Source organism: Lutra lutra, chromosome 4, assembly GCF_902655055.1.
Source record: "Lutra lutra chromosome 4, mLutLut1.2, whole genome shotgun sequence".
NCBI classification, from domain to species: Eukaryota; Metazoa; Chordata; class Mammalia; order Carnivora; family Mustelidae; genus Lutra; species Lutra lutra.
The window spans coordinates 102,151,945-102,179,662 of NC_062281.1; the positions used below are offsets into that span (position 1 = coordinate 102,151,945).

At 39.6% G+C, this 27,718-nt stretch overlaps 1 protein-coding gene across 2 annotated transcripts; it reads right to left on the reverse strand.

The window, feature by feature from the left end:
- Positions 1 to 27,455, reverse strand: CD53 (CD53 molecule). Of its 2 annotated transcripts, none has more exons than XM_047727356.1 (8): positions 27,226 to 27,455; positions 6,998 to 7,077; positions 5,356 to 5,532; positions 3,820 to 3,894; positions 3,211 to 3,306; positions 2,611 to 2,691; positions 1,211 to 1,294; positions 1 to 394 (listed from the first exon to the last, which is right to left on the reverse strand). In XM_047727356.1, the coding sequence occupies exons 2-8, from the start codon at positions 7,058 to 7,060 to the stop codon at positions 323 to 325; spliced, it is 648 nt and encodes a 215-aa protein (XP_047583312.1). In that variant the 5' UTR covers positions 7,061 to 7,077; positions 27,226 to 27,455; the 3' UTR covers positions 1 to 322. The 2 variants fall into 2 exon arrangements, with proteins under 2 accessions (XP_047583312.1, XP_047583313.1); XM_047727357.1 differs by lacking the exon at positions 27,226 to 27,455 and adding an exon at positions 9,033 to 9,147.
- Positions 27,456 to 27,718: the final 263 nt, after the last annotated feature.

Here is a 27,718-nt window from a genome sequence, read left to right on the forward strand (position 1 = left end):
CAAACCCATCCTTTGATCTTGAGCCATTAGTGCAGGTTCTCTTGGCTTCTCATGTCCAAAATATGCTCAGGTATTAGTGTCACCATCTTGAGGGACATAGCTGCCCCATGAGTGGGTAAATCATTGTTCTGGTGCCTGAGATGGGAAATGTCTGGCTAATACCTTCTTTTCTGGTTTTATGATACAGGGACCAAAACAGGGAAAAGATGAGAAGGGGACAAAGACACCAGGCCAAGAGGTGACCATTTAAGGCTTCATGCTAATAACTGATTTTGGGTTTCCAAAGATGAAATAAGCCTCTCCAGCACAAGGCAGTATCATGTCACAGCCCTAGGGCCTGGCTGGTTTTATCAATCTGGCAGTTCAAGGTCAGCGCAAAGGACATCCCCAACACCTGAAAAAAGAGTTGAGAAAATGTGAAGACTTCATAGGAGGAGCCATCTCTCCCATACCCCCGGGATTAGCCCCAGAGAAAAAGAGTGCCCATCACACTGGAACCACCCTTCATGCCATTATTCCCCAATTCCTTCTCTATTCTCTCCTTTTGCTTTAAAATGGTAGTGGGGGTGATGGTGTCAGAACAATAGAGGATAGAGTGTTGGGACATCTTCGTCTCCTTAAGAAGTCACTTGTATAGATAGTCAAGTACTGCACAAGTCAACACTTTGTGCAATGAGTCATCTCTCCCCATGCCCTGAGATTCCTTAGTTTCCAAGCAGAGAAAAATTATTTCCCTCTGAGCTTTTGATTACATCTTAGCTCTTCTGTGACATACCCAAAATACTTGGGTATAAAATTAGTAGAAATGTCACATAATAAAAAAGAACACAAAACTATCCCCAATTCACCCCTGACTTACCATGCTAAGCAGAGAAATTATGATTACAATTTTTATCATCAGCTCCTGCTTCGCATACAAAGCTATTCTATCACAAGCTTTTCCACACCAGCTCAGTGAATGACCAAAGTAGAGGTCTGCCTGATGATTTTTAATTTGACTATGAAGCACTCATATCTCTTAGTGATAAATTGACCACATAGATCTTGCAGCATATTTTCTGTATGCCTTAAATCGGTAATGACATCATTTGCTACCTGACTGGGGAAACTCACATTTACTGAGCATGTACTATGTATCTGGTACTGTTCTAAAACTTTACTTGACTTACCTAATTTAATCTTCACAATAGTCCCATGATTAATTTCTTACCTGAATCACACATACACAGATAGTGATGATTCCAATGTGCAGGAAGTTGGAGTGAAACCACAGTTTTGCTTGTGCATAGCAACCCTAGAAAAAATTGCAAATACAAAGGATACCAGTCCATTATTCGACTTGATAAGGAACCTAATTTCAGAAGATAGTTCATATTTTGCCTTATGCCAAAAGACTTAGGCCATTTTTATTTTCTTTCTGTGTATGAAGAAACAGGCATAAAGCAGGGAATATTAAACTACAGACTTTTCTGGTCTTGTTATCATCATAGTAGCACCTAACACTGAAGTCCTAGATTTCTACATACAGAGTTAAACTGGCTCCTGAGAGGCATTTCAGTAATAGATGTCCTTATGTTCTTTTTTTTTTTTTTAAAGATTTTATTTATTTTTTTGACAGAGAGAGATCACAAGCAGGCAGAGAGTCAGGCAGAGAGAGAGGAGGAAGCAGGCTCCCTGCTGAGCAGAGAGCCCGATGTGGGGCTCGATCCCAGGACTCCGGGATCATGACCTGAGCCGAAGGCAGCGGCTTAACCCACTGAGCCACCCAGGCGCCCCAAGATGTCCTTATGTTCTTTAAACATCCCCTGCTGACTTGGGACAAATAAATGGGGAGATAGCCTATGCAATTCTAGGGTTGGTTGCATTTCAGCTTCTGCTGAAACCTGAATCTATCATGGCCCTACCAAGCTCCAGGCCAGGGCTAGTTGGTGAGTATCTCAATCTTTCTTCATAGATCTAAAAATTTCTGGAGATTTACAAACAACCCTAAGGTGGATAACACTAGGTAACAGGAATTTAGGAACTTAATCTTGGAATATAATCTTGGCTTCTTCTCTCGCCCTAGTCTGGAGGTCTAACATAACACAATGAAAAAAAAAAAATAAGCGGGCAGGTTGTTTCAATAGTTCTACCAACTCTCTCTCCCCCAACTCCAGACTCTTTTACTAATGATTCATTTTACCCAGAGGCTGGATGTTGCCGTTTCCAAGGAAGAAAAGCAGAGAAACAGGAAAAGGGGGAGGTTTTCTACCTCAACTTTATAATTTTCATTTTCAACCAAAATACCTACTTCTTGCTCAAGAAAAATGTAGATATAATCCTCTGCCACTATCACATAAACTTTTCCCCTCTAATGTAATAGTTTAGGGTAGCAAGATTTGTGATGGCATCTCTAGTCTAATGAGCTTTTTCCTTTCTTTTCTTTTGTCTAGTTGTCTGAACAACTTTTGCCCAATTTGTCTAGTAACCTGGGATTTCTCCGTGGCCTCTATTTTATCCAAGGTTCCTTGTTTCTGGTTGGGAGGACTAAGTCCTGTATGACTAGGGTTTCTAAGCTAATTGAAAGTTTAACCAAAGAGGCTAATAACAGAAAAGTTGCCAAAAAATTACCTGAACTTGTGGATTTGAGGGACAAGATGCTGGTGGGTGACCGCCCCAATCACTTGTGCCATTTACACCACAACATTGCAGCTAAAAGCCAAACCCCCAAAAAACATGATGGTTAGAAAGTTAACAGAAGGAAAACTGTAACTTGGAGAAAAGGTGGGCCCTTCAGATCTGACTATAGTGGAAAATACAGAATTAGCTTAACTACTATGGCTCCTTTGAACAAAATATTTTCAGATCCATTATACCATTTCATTCACATAAATCTCCTTCAAGTAGAAAGGGCATGTTTAACTTATTCACATTTTACAGATGAAAAATTAAGTACACAGGGGATTCAGTCTGACATGTTTGGGTCTTCCTTAGATCTTAGTAGGGCTTAGACAGTGAGCCTACCTGAGAATGTGAAGGATAAGAGAATGTAGAGAACTTTGTACCAATCAGACAGATTTGTGTTTGTGACTACTAAACATTATTTTGGACGTAGGGGCTGCAGACCTTAGATTCTGGACCTTTCAAGAAAGGTAGTTCCTTTAGCCTCTAGGCACTGAGGTTGGAAAATTAAGTCTGGGCTAAGCTGAGGAGGATTCCATCTGTACTCACAAATGACTGGATGGAATCCCATGTTGCTCTGGTGCTGTTGTTCGTGTGGTATTGCTGGATGCTCTCAGTCAGGCTCGTAGACACATAATTATTCAACTGGGTGGGGCATATTCCAGCAGAGAAGACATTATAAAAAGCAGGTGAGCTCAAGGAACAAAAAATTTCTAATAATGGCTGGTGGTTCCATTTGCTCCTCCCTTCCAAATGATCTCCTCAGAGCTAAGGAAGTGAGGAGCGGGAGTTTATATACAGGGAAAAGTGCTGAGACTGAAATAGCACTGCAGGAAGAAGTTCATAGTAGCCTCTTATCTTTCCAGAACTCTGGTTTTTCAGAGGAAGACAATCAAAGCATGGGCTCTCTTAGGCATGGAGACAGACATTTTCTACTGCCAGACACACAGAGGGAAGGAAGTAGGTGGAGGATAAACTTGTTTTTACTTTTCTTCCTATTCATCCTTCAAAGCATGATTCAATTGCAATCTTTCATGAAATTCCGCCCCCGCATTTACAGGTAATTTCTTTCTTCCATCCTTCCACTTTGCCTCTATCTCTATTACAGGACTTCTTCTCCCCCATCAGAAATACAACAATTTGTTCTTTATAGCTTACCTTCTGATCATACACGAAGAGCAGGATGGCCATGGTCACCTCAGCAAGGAGGATAATCAGCAGCAGGAAAAAGAACTGAGGCAAAGTAGAGACATGCTCATAGCACTGATCCTAGTTTTTCCCTCACTCCCACTGCACCCTGGGAGGATCCAGACGTGTCTCCACACGGGTACAGAAGTTCCTATTTCTGCTTGCTCAGGCCTTCATAAGGCCTTTTATTTTGTGAGGGATATGTGTCATTCTTGTGCAACTAGACTCCAAGTCTTTAGAGGGCAGATCAGCTGTCTTCTAACTTTATTCTTCTCTTCGCATGTGCCTATAAAGCTCCATGCACATAATGAGTATGCAATATTATTTGTTGAATCAGTGAAGCAATTTTGGCATCAGATTTTTGAAACAGTTGAGCAAAAGAGCAGTAAACTAAACTATATGTCTTTAGTTTGGGGCCTGGTCCCTTTTGCAAGATCAGAGCTAGTTTAGGGTTGGGATTAGGTGATGGTGGAAGTTGAGAGGAGCCCTCTACAGATGTGGAGAAGAGGTATTCTTATCAAGTCCTAATACTTGGTTATCTCTAGCTATAGATGCTTACTCCCTCTATGCTAATCACACACAGCAGAAAACACATTGTCACTTATCCTGCTTCACCTTTTTATCCCAACATTAATTTTGACTACTTAAACCTGTTTAATCTTTTCCCTATGTCTATCAGCTCCCATCTTTTGCCATTAATCTGGGAACTGAGAACAGGAACTTTTTATTCTATGTCTTGGTTCCAATTTAAGAGTTGACCCATAAGGGAAAGAAAATTAACCAAATAACCTAAGGAAGAACCAAGGTGACGGAACTCTTACTAAGGATGGAGTAGTACTGTTATATCAAGCACTGTTCTGGGTCCACTTAGAGATACAAGGAGCTCTTCTTTCATAGAGCTTACAGGTAAAACCTAAGCCTATATGTGCTCTTCAGGAGTCTTAACTGACAGTGAACAACAGAAAAGCTCTAGAATCTCTCATGTTAGATCACAATGGCTACCACCCAGGGCCTCACTTAAGTTGGATCATCACACCATCATGTATCCTGTGCAGATCTGAGATAGAGAAGGGTCTTCTGTCATTTTAGGAGGGCCACAGTACTCAGAAGAATCTAGAGACTAGATTTTCCATTAGTTAGTGACTCTGACTCAGATCCTAAAAATACATACTGATGTGAAAGCATTTAGGCAGATGGATAACACTTGATTTCAACCAGACATGAAGAAATAAAAATGTCATAAAGGGAAATTATGGCAAGCGTCATTATTAACACAGTACAATGAATCCCAAGGAAGATAGCGATGTCCTCTTCCACATATCCCTGGGACCCCAGTCAGAAACAAAATACTATTGCTCTAGACAGATTTGGCCAGCTTAAAGTGCCAATCCTATGTTCCTATGATTTCCCTGTGCCCATAGGTTAGCTACCAAGGAACATCTTGCCTGGGACTTAAGGTTTCATGTCTCTCTACTTAGGGTACCACATCTGCTGCAAGATACTCACTGACATAAGCAGGCACTTGTTCTCCTTGATGGAGCCCATGCAGCCCAGGAAGGCAACCACCATGATAATGGAGCCCACGATGACAAATGCATTGCCCAGTGTGAGGGAGGGGAACAGGCTGAAATTGTTGTGGATCAGGAAATAGATCCCAAAGCCCAAAATGCAGCAGCCACAGAACTGAAAGAAAGAATCCCACAACATTCTTGAATATTTGCTCACATTTTCACTTGAGATTAGGGTGGCGGGTGGGGTAACCACGCGATGGGTATTAAGGAGGGCACATGTTGTTATGAGCACTGGGTCTTCTATAGAACTAACGACTTGTTGAACATTACATCAAAAACTTATGATGTACTATATGTTGGCTAATGAACATAATAAAAAATTTTTTTTAACTTTCTCACCAAAGAATCAAAAAAAAAATCATATCTTTCCATTGGCTCTATCAAGACTCTCATGAACAACCTCTTTACCCAGCTTTCTCCTGCACCTAGAAAAGAAGTGATCCTACTTTCCTCCTGTGATGTCCCACTCATGCTTCATCTTACCCATATCAGATACCAGGGAAAGCTCACTGTGAGTAATATAGTATCTTCATGCTTCAGCTCTCCTACTCCTTGTTCCCACATCTTATACATGGTCTTCCCTTTGGAAACCACAACGATGTAAAGGGGATGCCTGGTTGAGAACTTTATCTTGCTAGGCAGAAAACCAGAGAAGCCAAACTTTTAAGAATCTTCTCATAGACACATGAGTGCAAACATCCTATATTTGAAACTCAATTGCTAAATTTGGTGTGGTGAAACCTCAGAAAAGGTGACGTCCCTTTCAATCAGTTATTCATCCAAGGGATTAAGGGAGGGAGGGGAGCAGGAAAGTTATTTATTCACAGAATAGAGACTCTCAGGTTTCTCACCCATAGATGTCAGCAGTGAGCAGTAATAGCCTAAAGTCCCCAGAGATAGGAAGAGCATGCCAAAAGATCTGCACTGGATAAAGATATGGTACATATACACAATGGAATATTATTCAGCTATCAGAAAGGATGAATACCCACCATTTGCATTGACATGGATGGAACTGGAGAGGATTATGTTAAGCGAAAAAAGTCAAGCAAAGACAATTATCATATGGTTTCACTCCTATGTGGAACATAAGGAATAGCATGGAAGACCATAGGGGAAGGGAAGGAAAACTGAAGTGGTGGGGGGAATCAGAGAGGAAGATGAACCCTGAGACTATGGGCTCTGGGAAACAACCTGAAGGTTTCAGAGGGCAGAGGTATGGGGAGATGGGGAAGCTGGGTGATGGGTATTAAGGAGAGCATGAGTTCTGATGAGCACTGGGTGTTATATGCAACTATTGAATCATTGAACATTACACCAAAAACTAATTATGTACTATATGGTGGCTAACTGAACATAATTAAAAAAAGATAACTGCACTGGTACTTTTCAATTTTACAGGCTTATACAATGGGAAGAGGGGAAGAGGGGAAATTATTACTCCCTTGTTTTAAGCTGGGTATGCCATTCAGACATGCATGGGTTGCTCTCCATACCAGGATCTTCAGTAGAGGAGAGAGAAATAGAATGGAGCTGGGAGGAGATGAGCTCCTCGTGCTCAGAAGAGGCACACTTACCCAAAAGAGCAGGTTGAAGAAAAACAGAACGTACTTCAGCAATTTCAAGCCACTCATGCCCATGCTGGGATATTCTTACCCTAAAAAGTGAAAGGAAAAAAAGGGGAAATAAGTTACCTGGCTCTGTAAGGTGGTACCGGTGAGCAGACAGCATAAATGTTCAGAGTTCAAGATCTCCAGCATGACCTTGGGTTTGAGCTGTGAGTATCCTCGGGGAAGTTTCCCCAAACTCCCTGTTTTCCCCGTCTCTGAACTAAGGTACCAATTGGTTTATCTTGGACACTCACTTTTGCTCCAATTCGCAAGCCAAGAATACTTATCACTGAATTAAGCACTGTAGAGGAAAGCAATAGAGTTGCTTTTGGAGGAGTGAGTCACAGTAATACAAACTAGGCCAATGCTCAGAGAAGAGTGCTTGGGCATTTACTCAAGAAAGCAGGCTAGGGGCCAGGAATTAATCAGCTGTGGAGGTCAGTGACTTGATCAACCAGTTCCTTAAATGCCCTGAGATGTATATATATACTACATTTGGTTTATAAAACTCTCCACATGAAAGTGGGGGAACATACATATGTATGATTCATTCTTCTACTGAAGAAACATTTATGATGTTTTTTATTCTAGATACTATGGGAGATATAACTGTAACTAAGCAGTAGCTATCTTCCAGGAGATGTGAATCTTATAGTAGAGATAAAACTAGCTATCAAATATCCAATGGAGAAATGAAGAGATAGCAATGAGAGCTTGATTTTAAAAATATATATATGATTTCATTTTCTCAGCAAGGTATTAATGTGCAAACCCTCACCCTCAATTCTAGAGATCTGAATACACAATTTTGAATTTTCTCTCAGACACAATTTGGCTTTATAGAGTAACTCATATTTTAAAACCACACATAAGCCTGCTATATAAAGCAGAATGCTATTTTATTGGGGTTTTTTTTCCCATTAGAACTAAGCCTTTTCTAGTATATAGATTGCTTACACAATCTATTGCCTGTACTCTCTTAATAGTATCAGGCTATCCAGAAATCAGTTGGTCTTGAGGGATAGGTCATCTAGGCTATTAATAAGCCTAATGAGCTATTTGTATTCCACAATAAAATAATCTCTGTTGAAAAGACAAATATATTTATCTCATATTATTTCCTTTTCTTTTATTTTGTCCTTCTCTTTCCCTTTCTCCTTCTTGCCTTGACCCTCAGTATTATTCTTAATTCTTCATCAATATTTCAGCCAAGTTAAAGTAAAATTGATTATATTATAAGTGTGTTTGAATATACTTGGGAAGTTAATATGATGACTTACTACATAGGCTTTGAGGTCAAACTTGAATTCAACTCTCACATATGCCACTAAAGAGCTCCATGAGATTCAGAAATTTACTTAACATTTCTAGTCACAATTTATTCCTATGTAAAATGAGGGGTAATACTTACACCTCCTAGGGTGGATGTGAAAATGAAATGATCTTACAACAGAGACTGATATACCACTGTACTCAGTAAATGAACCCATGATTATTTTGTCTTAAAGGAACTCTCTGGGAAGGGAGAAATGGAAGTATACTATAAAGTTCCATTATGCGGTGTGGTAATGTTAGTTGAAGATAGACTGTGATGAATTTAAGATGTACAGTATAAACCATAAGGTGGCCTCTAAAATAGCAAAATGGGGAATTAATAAGTCACCAAAGGATAAATGAAACTTAAAAAAAATAGGCCAGTAAAGGAGATAAAAAATTTTTTTAAATACTGGATTAGTTGAAAGAAGCCTGAAAAAAAAAAAAAAAGAGGAAAATGAAACTGCTACGGTCTGAATGTTTGTGTCCCCACAACATTTACAGGTTGAAATCCTAATGCCCATGATGGTGTAGGGACATAAGGTTTTGGGACGCAGTTAGGTCATGAGGGTGGAACTCTCCTAAATGGGATTAGAGATCTTATAAAAGAGACCCCAGAAAACTTCCTAGCTCCTTCCATCCTGTGAGGACGCAACAAAAAGTATGCAACCCAAAAGAGTGGTCTCACCTGACCACATTAGCACCGTGATCTTAGACTTCCAGCCTCCAGAACTGTGGGAAATATATTTCTGTTGTTTATAAATTATCCAGTCTGTAGTATATTATGCAGCAACCTGTACAGACTAAGACAAAAACAAAGAACATATGGGGAAAACAGAAAACAAATAGAAAGATGGGACAAAGAGAAAAAAATATGCTCAATTCTAACCATATTAATAGCAAGTAAATGAAATGGTCTAAGTACTCTAAGTATGCCCCAAGATAGCCAATTGGGTTAAAGAATATTCAGTAATGAATTATCAGAAAAAGAAAAAAATAATCCCATTTAAAAATAGCATGAAAAAGAATAAAATGATTAGAAGTAAGTTTAACAAAAGCGGTAAAAGATCTAGACACTGAAAACCAGACATTGATGAAAGAAATGTAAGAAGACACAAATAAATGGAAAGATATTCCATGCTTCGGATTGAAAGAATATTGTTAAAGTGTCTGTACTACCCAAAGTGATCCACAGATTAAATGCAATATATGTAAACATTTCAGTGGCATTTTTCACAGATACAGAATAAACTATCCTAAAATTTATGTAGGATCATAGAAGACCCTGAATAGCCAAAGGTATCTTGAGGAAGAAAAACAAAACTAGAAACATTACACTTCCTGATTTCAAATTATATTACAAAGCTGTACTAATCAAAATAATATGACATTAGCATAAGAACAAACACATAAACCAATAGAACAGAATAGGATGCCCAGAAATAAATCCATGCATATATGGTTAATTTATTTATAGCAAAGGAGTCAAGAATATATGATGGGGAAAAGACAGTTTCTTCAATAAATGGTGTTAGGAAAAGTGGCCAAGCATAAGCAAATGAATGAAATAAAACCACTATCTTACACCAGTTACAAAAATAAAATCAAAATGGATTATAGACTTGATACAAAAATAGTGATTTGAAGGGGGCACATGTACCCCCATGTTTATAGCAGCAATATCCACAGTAGCCAAAATACGGAAAGATCCTAAATGTCCATTAACAGATGAATGGATAAAGAAAATATGGGAGAGATATACAATGGAACATTACTCAGCCATCAAAAAGAATGAAATCTTACTATTTGCAACGATGTGGATGGAACCAGAGAATATTATGCTAAGCGATATAAGTCAGTTGGAGAAAGACAAATACCATATGATCGATTTCACCTATATATGGAATTTAAGAAACAAAACAGATGAGTATAGGTGAAGGGAAAAAAAATAAAATAGGATAAAAACAGAGAGGGAGGCAAACCATGAAAGATGCTGAACTCTAGAAAACAAACTGAGGGTTGCTGGAGGGGAAGTGAGTGGGGGGATAGGATAATTCGGGGATGAGCATTAAGGAGGGCACTTGATGTAATGAGCTCTAGGTATATGCAACTGAAGAATAACTAAATTCTATACCTGAAATTAATGCACTGTATGTTACTTAATTGAATTTAAATAAAAAATTAAAAAATGGATTGTAGACTTGAATGTAAGACTTGAAACCACAAAACTCCTGGAAGAAAACATAAAGTGCAAGCACCTTGACATTGGCCTTGGCAAGAATTTCTTGGATATAACACCAAAAACAAATGAAACAAATGCAAAGATAAATAGGTGGGTCTGCACAGCAAAGGAAACCATCAACAAAATGAACAGGCAACCTATTTAGTGGGAGAAAATATTTGCAACATATATCTGATAAGAGATTAATATCCACAATATATAAAGAACTCATGCAATTCAATAACAAGAAGCGAAAACAAATATATGATTTACAAATGGGCAGGGGAAGTAAATAGACATTTTTCCAAAAAAAAGTCATACAAGTGGCCAGCAGGTATAAAAAAAGATGCTTAACATTACTAATCATCAAGATGGAAAATGCAAGCCAAAACTGCAATGAGATATCACCTCATACCTGTTAGGAAGGTTATCAGCAAAAAGATACAACAAGTGGTGAGAGGATATGGAGAAAGACAGCCCTCATGCACCATTGGTGGGACTGTAAATTGGTTACAGGCACTATGGAAAACAGTATGGAGGTTTCTCAAAAAATTAAAAATAGGATTATTCTACAACTCAGCAATTCCACTTCTGGACCTATATTCAAAGGAAAGGAAATTATGGTCTCAAAGAGATATCTGCACCCCCATGTTTATTGTAATATTATTTACACTAGCCAAGACATGGAAACAACATATGCCCATGACATTTCAATTTTTTAAAAATGTGGTATAGGGTGCCTGGGTGGCTCAGTTGGTTAGGCATCTGCCCTTGGCTCTGGTTGTGTTACTGGGATCCAGGGACTGAGTCCCGCATTGGGCTCCTCACTCAGCGGGCAACTTGCTTCTCCCTCTGCCTGCTGCTCCCCCTGCTGCACTCTCTCTCTCTCTGACAAATAAATAAAATCTTTTAAAAATGTAGTATAAATATACAAAAGAGTATTATTAAGCCATGAGAAACAAGGAAATCCTACCATTTGTGACAACATAGATGGACCTTGAGGGAATTCTCTCAAAATTCAGAAGACAAATAATCCCATTTGAAAATGGACAAAAGAATAAAAAGGACAAAAGATCTGAACAGATAGTTCACCAAAGAAGATACACAGATGGAAAATATGTACATGAAAAATAACTCTACTTCATTAATCATTAGGGAAATGTAAATTAAAACCAAAATGAGATACTGCTGTCTCCCTCCTAGAGTGGCTAAAATTAGAAGAAAAAAAAAAAGACAAAAAAATGACCATACCAGGGGTTGATGAGGATGTGTTTAGTGAGAGTGTAAAATGGTATATCCACTTTGAAAAACATTTTGCCAGTTTTGTGAAAAGCCAAACATATACTTACATGATTCAGCCATTCCACTCCAAGGTATTTATCAAGAGAACAAAAAGCATATGACCATACAAAGACTTGTACAGGAATGTTCATTGCAGTTTTATTTGTAATAGCCAAAAGCTGGAAGCAGCTAAAAGGGCCATCAACAGATAAATGGAAAAACAGACGGTGATATACCTATCAAATGGTATACTACTCAGGAATAAAAAGAAGTGAACTGCTGATATACAACACAGCATAGATGAATTTCAAAATAAGTATGGTGGATGAACAAAGCTAGACAAAGAAAAGAGTACATACTGTATGATTCCAGGTATATAAAATTTTAGAGATGAAATGAAAACTAATATATAGCAACAGAAAGCAAATCAATGATTGGGGATTGAGGCAGAGGAAAGCAGTGGTGGAGGCAGGGGTTAGGTTACAACAGACCATGACTGATCTTTTGGAAGTGATGAATGTTTGTTATCTTGATGTAGTGATGGTTTTATGTATGTATGTGTACATCAAAAAGTCCTTCCTAATTTGCCCCTGTCCATCTCTCCAAATTCATGGCAATATACTCAGGCTTATATTTTATTTTTTAAATTTTTTTAATTTATAAAAGCACTTTAGATATGCATGACATGTAAAAATGCTGTACATACTAACATATACAACTCAATGAGTTTGGGATAAGTGTACACTCATGAAACCATCACCACTATCCAAACCATAGACATACCTATTATTTCTTGAAGTTTCCTTCCATCCCATTATTATTATGTTTATATTTTGTGGTAGTAATACTTAATATAAGATCTACCCCCTTAGCAAATTTTGAATCTACAATACTGTATTGTTAGCTATAGTCACTATATTGTAGAGTATATTTCCAGAACTTACTTATTTTGGGTAACTAAGACTTTGTGCCCTTTGACCATCACCTCCCTATTCACCTCTCTCCCAAACTGGTAGCAACCACCATTTGACCCTATGCTTTCATGAGTTTGACTATCTTATATTCCACATGTAAGTGACACCATACAGTATTTATCTTCCTCTGTTGTGCTTATTTCACTTAGCATAATGTCTTCCAGGTCCATCTATGATGTCACAAGTGTCAAGAATTCCTTCTTTTTTAAGGATAAATAATATTCCATTGTGAGTATGTACCACATTTCCTTATGCATTCATACATTAATGAACATTTAGATTGGCTTCGTATCTTGGCTATTGTGAATAATGCTGCAAAATGAGAATGCAGGTGTCTCTTTGGGATCCTGATTTCAGTTCACTTGAGTATATATCCAGAAGTGGGATTGCTGGTTCATATGGTAGCTCTATTTTGAACTTTTTGTGGTTCCATAAGAGCTCTACCTATTTACATTTCTACCAACAGTGCACCAGGCTTCATTTTCTCCACATTCTTGCCAACACTTTTTTAAAAAAATTATTCATTTGTTTACTTATGGTGGTAGAAGAGCAATTACTATTTTTGTTTGTTTCAAGTTTTTTTTAGTGTTATGTTAGAAACCATACAGTACATCATTAGTTTTTGATGTAGTGTTCCATGACTCATTGTTTGCATATAACACCCAGTGCTGCATGCAATACATGTCCTCCTTAATACCCATCACCAGGCTAACACATTTCCTCCTCTCTAAAACCCTCACTTTGTTTTCCAGAGTCCATAGTCTCTCATGATTCATCTCTCCCTCTGATTCACCCCTTCATTTTTCCTTTGCTTCTCCTAATGTACTCCATGTTATTCCTTATGTTCCACGAATAAATGAAACCATATGATAATTGACTTTCTTTGCTTGACTTATTTCACTTAGCATAATATCCTCTAGCTCCGTCCATGTTGATGCAAAAGTTGGGTATTCATCCTTTCTGATGGGTGAGTAATATTCCATCATATATATGGACCACATCTTCTTTATCCATTTGTCTGTTGAAGGGCATCTCGGGCTTCTCCACAGTTCAGCTATTATGGACATTTCTCCTATGAACATTGGGGTGCATGTGGCCCTTCTTTTCATTACATCTGTATCTTTGGGGTAAATACTCTGTAGTGCAATTACTGGGTCATAAGGTAGCTCTATGTTTAACTTTTTGAGGAACTTCCCTGCTGTTTTCCAAAGCGGCTGCACCAACTTGCATTCCCACCAAGAGTGTAAGAGTGTTTGCCTTTCTCCACATCCTCTCTGACATTTATTGTTTCCTGCCTTGTTAATTTTTGCCATTCTAACTGGTGTAAGGTGGTATCTCAATGTGGTTTTGACTTGAATTTCCCTAATGGCTAATGATGTTGAAAATATTTTTCATGTGTCTGTTAGCCATTTGTATGTCTTCTTTGGAGAACTGTCTGTTCATGTCTTCTGCCCATTTCTTGGCTGGCTCATTTGTTTTTTGGGTGTTAAATTTGAGAAGTTCTTTATAGATCTTGGATCCAGCCCTTTATCTGTAGTGTCATTTGCAAAAATCTTCTCCCATTCTGTGGGTAGCCTCTTAGTTTTGTTGACTGTTTCCTTTGCTGTGCAGAAGTTTTTTATCTTGACAAAGTCCCAAAAGTTCATTTTCACTTTTGTTTCCTTTGCCTTTGGAGACGTGTCTTGAAAGAAGCTGCTGTGGCCAGTGTCGAAGAGGTTACTGCTTATGTTCTCCTCTAGATTTTGATGGATTCCTGTCTCACATTGAGGTCTTTCATCCATTTTGAGTTTATCTTTAGGTATGGTGTAAGAGAATGATCAAGTTTCATTCTGTATACAGCTCTCCAATTTTCCCAGACCATTTATTGAAGAGACTGTCTTTTTTTCATTGGATATTTTTTCCTGATTTTTTTTGAAGATTAGTTGACCATAGAGTTGAGGATCCATATCTGGGCTATCTATTCTGTTTCATTGATCAATGTGTCTGTTTTTGTGCCCATACCATGCTGTCTTGGTGATCACAGCTTTGTAATATAACTTGAAACCAGGCAACATGATGTCCCCAGCTTTGTTTTTGTTTTTGTTTTTGTTTTCCCAACATTTCCTTGGTGATTCAGTGTCTTTTCTGGTTCCATACAAATTTTAGGATTGTTTGTTCCAGCACTTTGAAAAATGCCATTGGTATTTTGATTGGGATAGCATTGAAAGTGTAGATTGTTCTGGGCAGCATAGACATTTTAACGATGTTTATTCTTCTGATCCATGAGCATGGAATTGTTTTCCATCTTTTTGTGTCTTCAATTTTCTTTCATGAGTGTTCTGTAGTTTCTTAGAATATAGGTCCTTCACCCCTTTGGTTAGGTTTATTCCAACCTTATGGTTTTTGGTGCTATTGTAAATGGAATCGAGTCCCTAATTTATCTTTCTACAGTTACATTGTTAGTGAATAGGAAAGCAACTGATTTCTGTACATTGATTTTGTATCCTGTCACATTACTGAATTGCTGTATGAGTTCTGGTAATTTAGGGTTGGAGTCTTTTGGGTTTTCCACATAAAGTATCATGTCATCTGAGAAAAGAGAGAGTTTGACATGCCACAACAGAATGACTAGGAGAAGGAATTCCCAACAAAGAAAAGAACCAGAGACAATGGCCTCTCCCACAGATGCAAGGGATATAAGCAAGATGTCAGAAATAGACTACAGAGTAACAGTTATGAAGACAATAGCTAGGCTGGAGAAAACCATTAATAACCACATAGATTCTCTAAGGACAGAAATGAGAGCTCATCAGGCCGAACTTAAAAATGCTGCAAACGAGATGCAGTCAAAACTAGATACTCTAAAACAAAACAAAACAAAACTAGATACTCTAACAGCTAGGGTAAATGAAGCAGAAGAAAAATTAGTGATCTAGTAGATCACTAATAGAGAGGAACTGATAGGGAGGAAGGAGCAGAAGGAGGCCTGGAACAAACACCTTAAAATCCATGAAAACAGAATTAGAGAAATAAATGACGCCATGAAACATTCCAGTGTCAGAATTATTGGGATCCCTGAGGGCATGGAGCGGGGGGGGGGGGGGACTAGAAGATATATTTGAGCAAACCCTAACTGAGAACTTCCCTTATCTGGGGAATGAAACAAGCATTTATGTCCTAGAGGCAGAGAGGACACCTCCCAAGATCAAGAAGAGCAGACTGACCCCAGGCATGTAATAATAAAATTCACAGGTCTTAGAACCAAGGAAACCGCCTTAAGGGCAGTTAGAGGGGAGAGATTCCTTACATACAGAGGGAGGAACATCAGAATAATGTCAGACCTGTCCACAGAGACCTGGCAAGCCAGAAAGGGCTGGCAAGACATATTCAGGGTAAGAAGAACACGCAGCGATGAACACTTTATCAGGCAAGGCTGTCATTCAGAATAGGCAGAGAGATAAAGAGCTTCCAGGGCCAGCAGAAACTAAAAGAATATGTGACCAGTAAGCCGGCCCTGCAAGAAATATTAAGGGGGTTCTATAGAAGGAGAAAGACCCCAAGAGAGGTATAGAACAGAAATTTACAGAGACAATCTACAAAAACAAGGACTTCACAGGCAACATGATGACAATAAAATCATATCTTTCAATAATCACTCTCAACACGAACAGCCTAAATGCTCCCATGAAATGGCACAGGGTTGCAGATTGGATAAAAAGATAGGACCCATCCATGTGCTGTCTTAAAGAGACTAATTTTGAACCTAAAGATACATCCAGACTGAAACTGAAGGGATGGAGAACAATTTTTCATACCAATGCACCTCAAAAGAAAGCTGGGGTAGCAATTGTCATATCAGACAAATTAGATTTTAAGCTAGGGACTGTAATTAGATAAGAAGGACATTATATCATTCTTAAAGGGTCTATTCAACAGGAGGATCTCACAACTGTAAATATCTATGCCCCCAACATGGGAGCAGCCAACTACATAAGCCAACTGTTAACCAAATAAAGAGACATATTGATAATAATATGTTAATAGTAGGACACCTCAGCACTCCACTCAGCAACAGACAGATCATCTAAGCAGAAAATCAACAAGAGCTTTGAATGGCACAGTTGACCAGATGGACCTCATAGATACATACAGAACATTCTACCCTAAAGCAACAGGATACTCATTCTTCTCGAGTGCACATGGAACTTCCTCCAGAATAGACCACATACTGGATCACAAATCAGGTCTCAACCTATAGCAAAAGACTGAGATTATTCCCTGCGTATTCTCAAACCACAATGCTTTGAAACTGGAATTTGATCATAAGAAAAAATTTGGGGGGCACCTGGGTGGCTCAGTGGGTTGAACCTCGCCTTTGGCTCAGGTCATGATCTCAGGGTCCTGGGATCGAGCCCTGCATTGGACTCTCTGCTCAGCAGGGAGCCTGCTTCCACCTCTCTCTCTCTGCCTGCCTCTCTGCCTAATTGTGATGTCTGTCAAATAAATGGGTAAAATCTTAAAAAAAATTTTGAAAGAAATTCACACACTTGGAAGCTAAAGATCATCCTGCTTAAGAATGTTTGGGTCAGGGGTGCCTGGGTGGTTCAGTCAGTCGGACAGCTGCCTTTGGTTCGGGTCATGATTGGGGTTCTGGGATTGAGCCCCACATCAGGCTCCCTGCTCAGTGGAGAGCCCACTTCTCCCTCTCCCTTTGCCTGCTGCTCTGCCTACTTGTACTCTCTATCTCTGTGTCAAATAAATAAAAATCACTTAAAAAATCTTCTAAAAAAGAATGTTTGGGTCAACCAGGAAATCAAAGAAGAACTTAAACAATTCATGGACACCACAGAGAATGAAAACACATTGGTCCAAAACCTATGGGATACTGCAAAGGTGGTCCTAAGAGGAAAATACATGGCCATCCAAGACTCAGTAAAAAAAAAAAAATAGAAAAATTCTGAATTCACCAACTAACTTTACACCTTAAAGAACTGGAGAAAAAAACAATAAATTAAGCCTAACCCACACACAAGAAGGGAAATAATTAAGATTAGACCAGAGATCAATGAATTAGAAACCAGAAACACAGTAGAACAGATCAAGGAAACAAGAAGCTTGTTCTTTGAAAGAATTAGTAAGATTGATAAACCTCTGGCCAGACTTATCCAAAAGAAAAGAGAAAGGACCCAAATTAATAAAATTATGAATGAAAGGAGAAAGGTCATGACTAACACCAAGGAAATAGAAGCAATTATCAGAAATTGTTATCAACAACTATATGTTAATAAATTAAGCAACCTGGAAGAAATGGATGCCTTCCTATAAACCTATAAACTACCAAGACTGAAACAAGAAGAAATTGACAAGCTGAATATAGACCAATAACCAGTAATGACATTGATGTAGAGTTCAGTTATTCATCAGTTGCATATAACACCCAGTGCTCATCACATCACATGCCCTCCTTAGTGTCCTTCATCCCAAAGATTTCATTCTTTTTGATGGCTGAATAATATTCCATTGTACCTATATACCACACCTTCTTTATCCATTCATCAGTTGAGGGATACTTGGGTTTTTTCCATAATTTGGCTATTGCTGATAGTGCTGCTATCTTAAAACCTAGTAATCAACATTGACTATTTCAGTGCCTCCTTTTTCACCTGTGCTCACAGGGTTCTTTGCTGAAATTTGCTGTTTTCTCTCCCTCTGAACCCTTAATTTGGTTAGCCACTATCCATCCTGACATTCAACCCCAGTGTCGCTCTTCCAGGAACCTCTCTGATTATATCTGTTTCTCTGCACCCAAACCCATTCCCCACAAGGTGTGCCCATAATACCTGCACATCCTGGTTACTGCCCTAGGCTCTTTGTTTTATAATTATCTCTTCCCTCTCTAGAATGTGAACTCCTTGTGAGTAGGAGCTAGTTTATTCATTTTTTTAATCCTTGAGATCTAACACAGTCCCCTGATTACACTAAAAAGAGTAAGACTGTTCAATAAGCCTTTCTCAATTAACTCTGAATAATCTGGTATGGTGGAATGAACATGACTCTACAGCATCAGAAGCCTTGGGCTTGAAAATTATTCTACCAATAGACCAATCTTTTGGATGTGGGCAGATGACTTACATAGAAGCTTGGGCCAGATGCCTCCTAGGGTCACCACAGCCCCAACATCCTGGGATCCCGAGATCACCTCTTCAGGTCCCTGTAATCAAATGGTCCACAGAGAACCAACAAATGAAGCGCCCACAGACCTGTGGGTATCCCTACTGAATTTTCCCCTCTCAGATAGGAAGAAGAACCTCTTCTTTCTCCTTCCTTTATTTTCCATTTGCTCAGACTCCCACTGGTTGAAAGAGAAACCTACCCATTTGGTGAAGATTGTCACTACTTTTACCACGTGCATGGCACTAGTTTTCTTATTAACCCAGACAGAATGACACTCCATTTCCCCTTCCTTTCTTCACTGTGACTGTGTCAGCTGTTGGGCTCTTGCCCCTTCCAACCCAACTGTCTGGAAGAACTGACACCTCTTTGCAGTCAAAATCTGCTCCATGACTCATGGCTCTATGAAGAAAGTCCCTGACGTCAGCTTCCAGGAAACCCCTTTGACCAAACTCCAGTTAACTGTGGCCAGGGATGAAGTTCACTTTTCAGTTCCCTCCAAGCATATCTTTGTCTAGTAAACTGTCTTGTGGATTTCTAGCTCAATTGCTCCTTTTTTTTTTTTTTGGCCCATCCTTGCAGGGCCATCATATCTAGTCCTGAATTAATTCAAATTTAGAAGTAGCTAAGGTTGGGAAAGAAACTTCAGGAAGCTTTCAATTCAATCCAGTCTTATGCGATCAATCTTGGAGCCACAGCAAGACAGCTTTGGTGTTATGCAGACTATTATATTTATGAGATGTTAATACATGTTCCCCGAATGAAAACAAGCAAACAAAATCATAAGGAATCACTATATTGTGCACCTGAAACTAAAATTATGCTGTATGGTAACTAACCAAAAAAAAATTTTTTTAAAGATTTTATTTATTTATTTGACAGACAGAAATCACAAGTAGGCAGAGAGGCAGGCAGAGAGAGAGAAGAGGAAGCAGGCTTCCCGCCGAGCAGAGATCCCGATGCGGGGCTTGATCCCAGGACCCTGGGATCATGACCTGAGCTGAAGGCAGAGGCTTTAACCCACTGAGCCACCCAGGCGCCCCAACTAACCAAAATTTAACTAAAAACTTTAAAAAAAGGAATAAAAGGAATCCATGGTAAAATAAATAGGATTAAATAAAAATAAAAGAAAAAGCAATAAGCAGTTCTTTTAATGAATGACTTTGGAGAAACTCATTATATGCTAATGTACATTGTTACTACAAACCTATTCTTCTTTTGAAGATTACTTATAACTGCTCAGAAAACATAGTGTTCCACAGAATAGAGTTTGATAAACACTAGTTGCAGAATCAGACAGATCTAATTTTGAATTCTGGCAGTGCTACATGCCAGAAATGTGGCCTTGGGCAACTAGTATAATCTCCTACTTTCACAATTTCCTCATCTTTTTAAAAATGGTGATATCCACATACAGCTCACATGTGGTTCAAGGGTTTAAAAGAGAGAACATCTAGATGGCTTAGCATCAGAGTGCCTGGTTCAGTGAGCACTGACTAAAAGATCAAGTTTAGAGATTCCTTACCATAAGGGTAACCCTGGGCTTTCTGCTAGATTTTCAGAAATAAAATACGGCAGGGGCCAGAAGGCCTTTAATAACTTTTTGCTTGTTTCATTTTTTGGTAAATACCTAAAAAAAAAAAAAATTTGTGCCCCCTCTGTAAAAAAAAAAAATTCAAACAATAAAGAAAGTACAAAGTCAAAAGCATAAAATCTTCTGAAATCTCATGTCCAGAGAGAACCACCATTGACATTTTTGGTGAACACCTTTCCAGACATTTCTCCCTATATATAGATCTATTTGCCAGCTTACACAGAAAAACAAGGTACTCAATAACGTGACTTTTGGCTTCCTATCCTCTTCTACCCAGTGCCTGTGAAGCTTTTTGGTTCATCAGTGAAGAACAGTGGAAATTTGATTAACAAAAGATTTTTCTAAATAGGGAAGAAAATCTGTTCTCTATGAGGGTCCCCCAAATAAGGACAAAATAAATTTAAATAGATGATAGAGTTCACTGAGCCCTGCAAAATGCTGAATGTTTCACAAAATGTGTTTTATTTATAATCCTCTTATCAACCCTGTAACTTAGGTGTCGACAGCCCCACTTTGCAAACAGGAAATCCAAGGCTCAGTCAACCCACTTAATGGCACAAGTTCACCCAGCTAATGAACAGCAAACACAGGGCATAAGGCAAGGTCTCTCAGCCTCCCATACCACCTTCCTTCCACCGCCGCAGGCCCCATTTTGTGCCTCTCACTTCCCAACCCAACTCACGCCCTGCAGCTTGATGAGCCTCAGGAAGACTCCTTCCAACTTTCGGAGTGAACCTCTGTGAGAAGTGGCTGAGAGGAATGGGGGTTATGCAAGTTTGTCTCTCTGAGGGAGTAATAAGCAATCACAGGGGGAAAGGTGATACTAAAATAAAACCAAACCAAACTAACATTTATGCATTGTTTTCCTCTCATCCTGTCCTCATTTTGTCAAAGGAATATGTTTGTCATCTTAATCCTCCCCAAAATTGTGATCTGGTGAAAGCTTTCCTTTTCAATGTTGTTATCAGGGAGACAAATGGGTGATTTGTGTAGGAAAGAAAGAAGAAAGAAGCAAAGAGGAGAGAAAAAATGAGGAAAGACAAATCCAGATGCTCTCGGAAGCTCATTTCCTAGAGGTTCTCTTTCCTTACTCCCCAAATATGTAGAATTTTGCTGTGGAGGATCCCTGTCCTGGAGACCCATCTATGGTGCTTTTAGGCTAGTATGTCAAGTGTGAGCAAGGTTCTCTGTGGGCTAATAAAATCCACTTCTGGGGCACCTGGGTGGCTCAGTGGATTAAAGCCTCTGCCTTCCACTTGGGTCATGGTCCCAGGGTCCTGGGATCGAGCCCCGCATCGGGCTCTCTGCTTAGTAGGGAGCCTGCTTCCTCTTCTCTCTCTGCCTATGTCTCTGCCTACTTGTGATTTCTGTCAAATAAATAAATAAAATCTTAAGGAAAAAAAAGCCACTTCTGTGGTATTCCCATCAAAAGTCTGAACAACCTGAATCTAGTCATGAAGAAACATGAGACAAGCCAAATAAAGAGACATTCTAGAAAATAGCTTGTCTATAAATTTCAAGAATATCAATGTCATGAAACACAAGGAAAGACAAAGGAACTATTCCCAGTAGAAGGAGACTAAAGAAACAGGACAGTTAAAAGCAAGGTATGATCAGAGATTTTCAGTCACTATAAGGATACCAATGGGCAACTGATGGAATCTGAATAAAATCTATAGATTGGTAACAGTATTGTATCAGTGTCAATATCCTGATTGTCATTATTATAAAGTAGTGTGTAAGAGAATGTTTTTGTTCATAGAAAATACACAGTAGGGACTCCTGGGTGGTTCAGTCAGTTAAGGGTCTGCCTCCAGCTAAGGTCATGCTCTCAGGGTCCTGGGATCGAACCCTGAAGCTGGCTCCTTGCTCAGCGGGGAGTCTGCTTCTCCCTCTCTCTCTGTCCCTCCCCGACCTTGTGTGCTTGCGTGCTCTCTCTCTCTCCCTCTCTCTCACTTTGTCTCTCTCTCTCTCTGTCTCTCGCTCTGCATACTATCAAATAAATAAATAAAATCTTAAAAAAAAGAAAATACACAACAAAGCACTCTGTGGGAAAGGATATCATGCCAGCAATTACTCCCAAATGAGAAAGCCAAGGAAGGATAAATAAAATGTGATAGAATATTAATACTTGGGAAATCTAGGTGAAGGGGAGTATTCAGAAATTCTTGGTACTAGTTTTGTAAGTTTTCTATAAGTCTGAATTGAGAGAGAATGTTGAATATGAGTAAATGATCTAAGGACTCCTGATCTTTAAGTCATTACATGATAATTCCCTGATAGCATAAATACTGAGATTCCACAAGAGTTGTTTTTAGAAGAACAAACCATAGGATAATTCTTTAAGGCCTCTATTTGTTCCTAATAGGGAGTGAGTATCAAGCCACGAGTTCAAACTGAAAAGATGTGAGGTATCAAAATAATTTCTCACTCCCATTCGTCAGTCTAGTTCTCCTGAAATATAAAACATCAAACAAAACGTGACAAATTAAACATATTTCAAATATTCCATTTGCTAGCATATTGACTTCAGGTCAATTGGATTTATGATTAGGTTGTATTTTTTATGCTTGCTTACATTAAAATGCACTGGAAATCTATTCAAACAAAGAACACAGTCTAATGATGCTTATTTAATAAGAGATTTATAAGAAAAGAAAGTATAGTGTGTAATGGGGAGGAAAGAACATTCCATGGAGAATCTGGAATTATTATTTAACTTGTTTTAAGACTTTGGACAAGTTTCGCCTTACCTGAAAAATAAGCAGTTTGGAATGTTATACGGATAGCTAATGTTTACTGAGTTGAACACTTCATTTGAACCTAATATAATCCCGAATTCCATTTAAGTAACAACATTCTAACCCTTGGAAAATAGGGCTCTTATTCTAAGTGGTTATAGAAATGTAGCCTCATGGCACTTTTCCTTAACAACAGTTCTTGGCCATTGCTGTGATGTATTGATGTTCCTGCTTGGGAAGGACCGGTCCCATGTGCTGGTGACCTGGGGAATGAAGAGGGGACTTGCCTCTGTGTCGCAACCCAGAGATCCATGGCCTCCACTCTGGGAGTGCTCACCCAATGGCTTTGGAAATGGCTTCCTTCCTCTCAAAGCCTGTGTCCAGACAGCCTTCCCACACTCACCCTCCAGCTACAATCCTTGCCTCTGGCCCAGCCTTCACCCCCACAGGCCTGCTTTGTGTAGCGGTCTTGTTTCTCTGTTCCTTTACTTGGGTGCTCTGAACCTGCGGCAGCAGCTGGGCCCCAGAACTTTCTGAGGGCATGCACCCAGTTTGCAGGCCTGGGGTGGCCTGCACACACTGGGTGCTAGCTTGGTACAGGAAGTATGGGGTGGGGGTTGCTAATGTAGGAACACAAACAAAACCACTGTGACTAAATCAGCACAGCGTTTTCCAGAACAGAAGCTGAGGGACGGGGGCCAGAACCTCGTGAAGAGCTCCAAACTTCACCCTAACTTGGGGGAAATTGAGATTAAAGAGTAAGAAAGCTGCCCCTTCACTCTCATTTCAAGCCACATCCCATCAATTCTGATGTCTCAGGCATAGCCAAGGCCAGGCCCAGACCTCGGACCTCCCTGGTTGTTTGGTCTTGCCTCTCACTTCCAGGTGCTAGGTTCTAGAACCAAGTAGAAGAGAGAGATATCCACTTCCTGTGCTCCTGCTCATCTGGGGTGGGGACAGGTCACACTCTTTGAGTGTGCATGTGCTGTGCCCCATCTGGAATGCTGTTACCCCCAGTCTCCATAGCAAACTCATATTTCTTTGAAAATGAACCCAAGCAGTCACTTCCTCTCCAAGGCACACTCCTACATTCCTCCCACATTTTGTGCACACTCTTTGTCCACTATCAAAAAGATCGCCTTGTGTTATATTGGTGTGTTGAGTCTGTACTCCACACCAGAATCTACAAAGTCTTTGAGATTGCTAAGCATGTCAGTTATCTCTGGGTTCTGGGACTTAGCACAATGCCTAGCTGTTTGTAAGCTGTGGGGTGGACAGGAAAAGGGGAACAGGCTTCATATCTGGAGTCTGAACCCCTCTGGGTGGTCAGAGATCAACCTGAGGACACCAGAAACCAAAGACCAATGGATTTGACCTTGTCTGTCTGTGCTGGTTGATTACCAAAGATGAAGTGGCTTCAGCAACAGTAGCTGCAAAGAAATGGGCTTTGAATCATTTCCTGTGGGTATAAAGGCGCCCAATCCTTTCATTTAAAAGTTAAGTACTCTTTTTTTTTTAAGATTTTTATTTATTTATTTGACAGAGATCACAGGTAGGCAGAGAGGCAGGCGGAGAGAGAGGAGGAAGCAGGCTCCCTGCTAAGCAGAAAACCAGATGCGGGGCTCCATCCCAGGACCCTGGGATCATGACCTGAGCCAAAGGCAGAGGCTTTAACCCACTGAGCCACACAGGCACCCCTAAAAGCTAAGTGCTCATAATTGGCTCACACAGAAAACAACACAGGAAATCAAGCTTCAGTTCAGTCTCTGCTCCCAACCAACCGCAATTTCAAAACAGTGCAGATTCCGGTGGAGATTGAGAAAGCAAAACTTCTTTGTTTAACCAGCAACTAAGACTCCTTTTGCTCAAGTCTTTTCCAAAGCATTGATATATTTTATCTTCCATAGGAGTTCCTGAAGGGCAGAACTATTTTAGGGAGACAAATCTCGACCTTGCTATTTTTGTCTCCCCACCAGAATCTTCCAAAGCAGAGTGCTTGGCCCCAGGAGTCACTTAATGCATGATCATTTAAAAAACTCGTTAAAAAGTCTGGTTGGTAGAGCATGCGACTCTTGATCTCAGTGTTGTGTGTTAAGGATTACTTTAAAATCCAATCTTAAGGGGCATCTGAGTGGCTCTGTTGGTCAAATGTTTGACTCTTGGTTTCAGCTCAGGTCTTGATCTCGGGGTTGTGGAATAGAGGCCTGCATCTTGTTCCATGCTCAGTGCCTGATTAAGATTCTCTTCCTCTGCTCCTCCACCGCACCCCCAACTTGCATACACATTCTCTCTCTCTCTCAAATAAATAAATAAAATCTTTTGAAAAGAGAGAGGAGAAGATAAGGAAATCGCAAGATGGAAGAACCATGTAAGCATACTTGGTATCAGAAAAGACAGAGATTTAGGAAGTCCCATTCTTTAAAGATTGTTTTGGGACTTTTTGCCAACCAGAATTTATGGTTTTATATATCCAATATTTGTGACTGCGTTAAATGGAGAACATTTCAAGAGCCATTGGAAAAATTCATTATCATTGCTGCCGTTAAGTGTTACTAAATGTAACCTATGTGACACTTATTTAAATCTTAAGACCCATCTAGCAGTTCATTTTTTAGCATTCATACTTCATAATGAATATAATTGTTTTCACAAGAACATTTGCTTCATTCCACCTTGAAATACCTTACCCTGTGTGTTTTGAAGTTGTATTTTTTCTGAGTGGGAAATCTTAGAAATTGTGAATAGCTTCTGAAGTGTGGTCTTGAAATAATGCTCTAATTTTTAGGTTCTTTTGTTTCTTCTAAATATGTTTCTTTATGGAATGGTTCTTGAAATTTGTGCTGTACAAGAAGATTTAACCAAAAAATCTTGAAAAAATAAAATAGAAAATCTGATCTTTATTTTTAAATTCATAGCTCAATGGCCTCTGAGGTGCTTTGGGAATCTAGAGCCCTTGGAGGTGTTGCCATCCCTCATTGTTAGGTCGGTTAGTAATGGTCCTTGAGGGCTTTTCTCTCCCCCAAGGGCATAATCAGTTGAGATTCCTGCAGGTCTTAGAAGGAGAAAGCTCTGATTTAGTGTTTCCTATGGTCTCCTGACCTCTAGTAATGACTAGGGTGGTCACAGAAAGCCAGAACCAAAGCTTGACTTTGACCTTCCGAGTCCATTAGATCCCAGTCAGTAGTTATAGGGCACGAATTAGAAATCACTACAATATCAAATTTTGTTGGTTGGTGCCTGTCACATTATATTTATCAATATTTATGTTTTGTATACCAAGGACAAGTTTATTTGGCAGAACCCTGAGAACCACAATGTTCTTCTGCTGTTTGAAAACAATCAATCTAAGCATCTCTTCTGGGTGTTCAGCTTTTATCTCTTGATACAGGCAGTGGGAATGCCCTGCGTTCCTGACTCTGAGTTATTTAGTGGCTCTGAAGAATCACATTAAGAGGTATGAAAATTGGTTGAATGAAGAACTGCCATCTCCCAGCTGCCTTTCTAAATGGCTCTGGCCGTTGATTCTCTCCTCACTCTAAAATCACAAGATCTATCTTCTAAGAGACCTGAGCATGTATGAAATCTCCCCAGTGTCATGTCCCACAGAAGGCTCCAGGCATCAGAAATGACTACACACAGAAATTCAAGTTCTGAAGCAATTTAAGCCCAAGAATGTCCTGGCCCAAAGAGGTTTCAGATAATGGGAACTCAGTTAAATGAAAAGTCTCTATGGCCTGCTTGTCTTTTGAGGGGTGCCAAAATCTTAATATTTTGACTTTCCTGCACTAAATATTTGTGAAATAGAAGTTCCAGGAGATTTTGGACTTACTGAAGAGGTGTACAGACAATCCTAAGACAGCCCATCCCACATAATACAGTTCAGGTCTTGTCAAGCCAGATCAAAATGTTACCCAACTTACCTTTTGCAGGCACTCACTCTTCCTCAGTCTTTTAGGCAGGAGCGGTGATTATCCTTGAGGTGGTCACAACGAGGCTGGTAACACGGATGTCCGGGGCTATTTGTATAAAAGGAGAAGTGAAGGGAAAATAAATGTGCTCACACTGTGACAACAGGAAGCCCAGTTGATGAGAAGGAGGAAGTGAGGCTCAGTCTGCTCTTTTTAGCCTTAGAGATGTAATCCTTCCCCCTGTGGCTTTTTAGACACCTACTCTCATGACCCACCCAAATATGTAAACTTGTTTCTATGAAACACTGGAAAAGTCAAAGACCAAGCTGGTCAAGGCACTCATCGGTGAGCCCTGGCGGGTTCTGGGATGATTTTGGCATTAATTTCTGTCTAGAAAAAGTCAGCGCTTCTCAATCAAGATGGCAACTCAATCCACACTCAATGTGTGGATTGTTCAAGAGTAAGTATGCCTGGGTCACCTGGGTGGCTCCGTCAGTTAAGCATC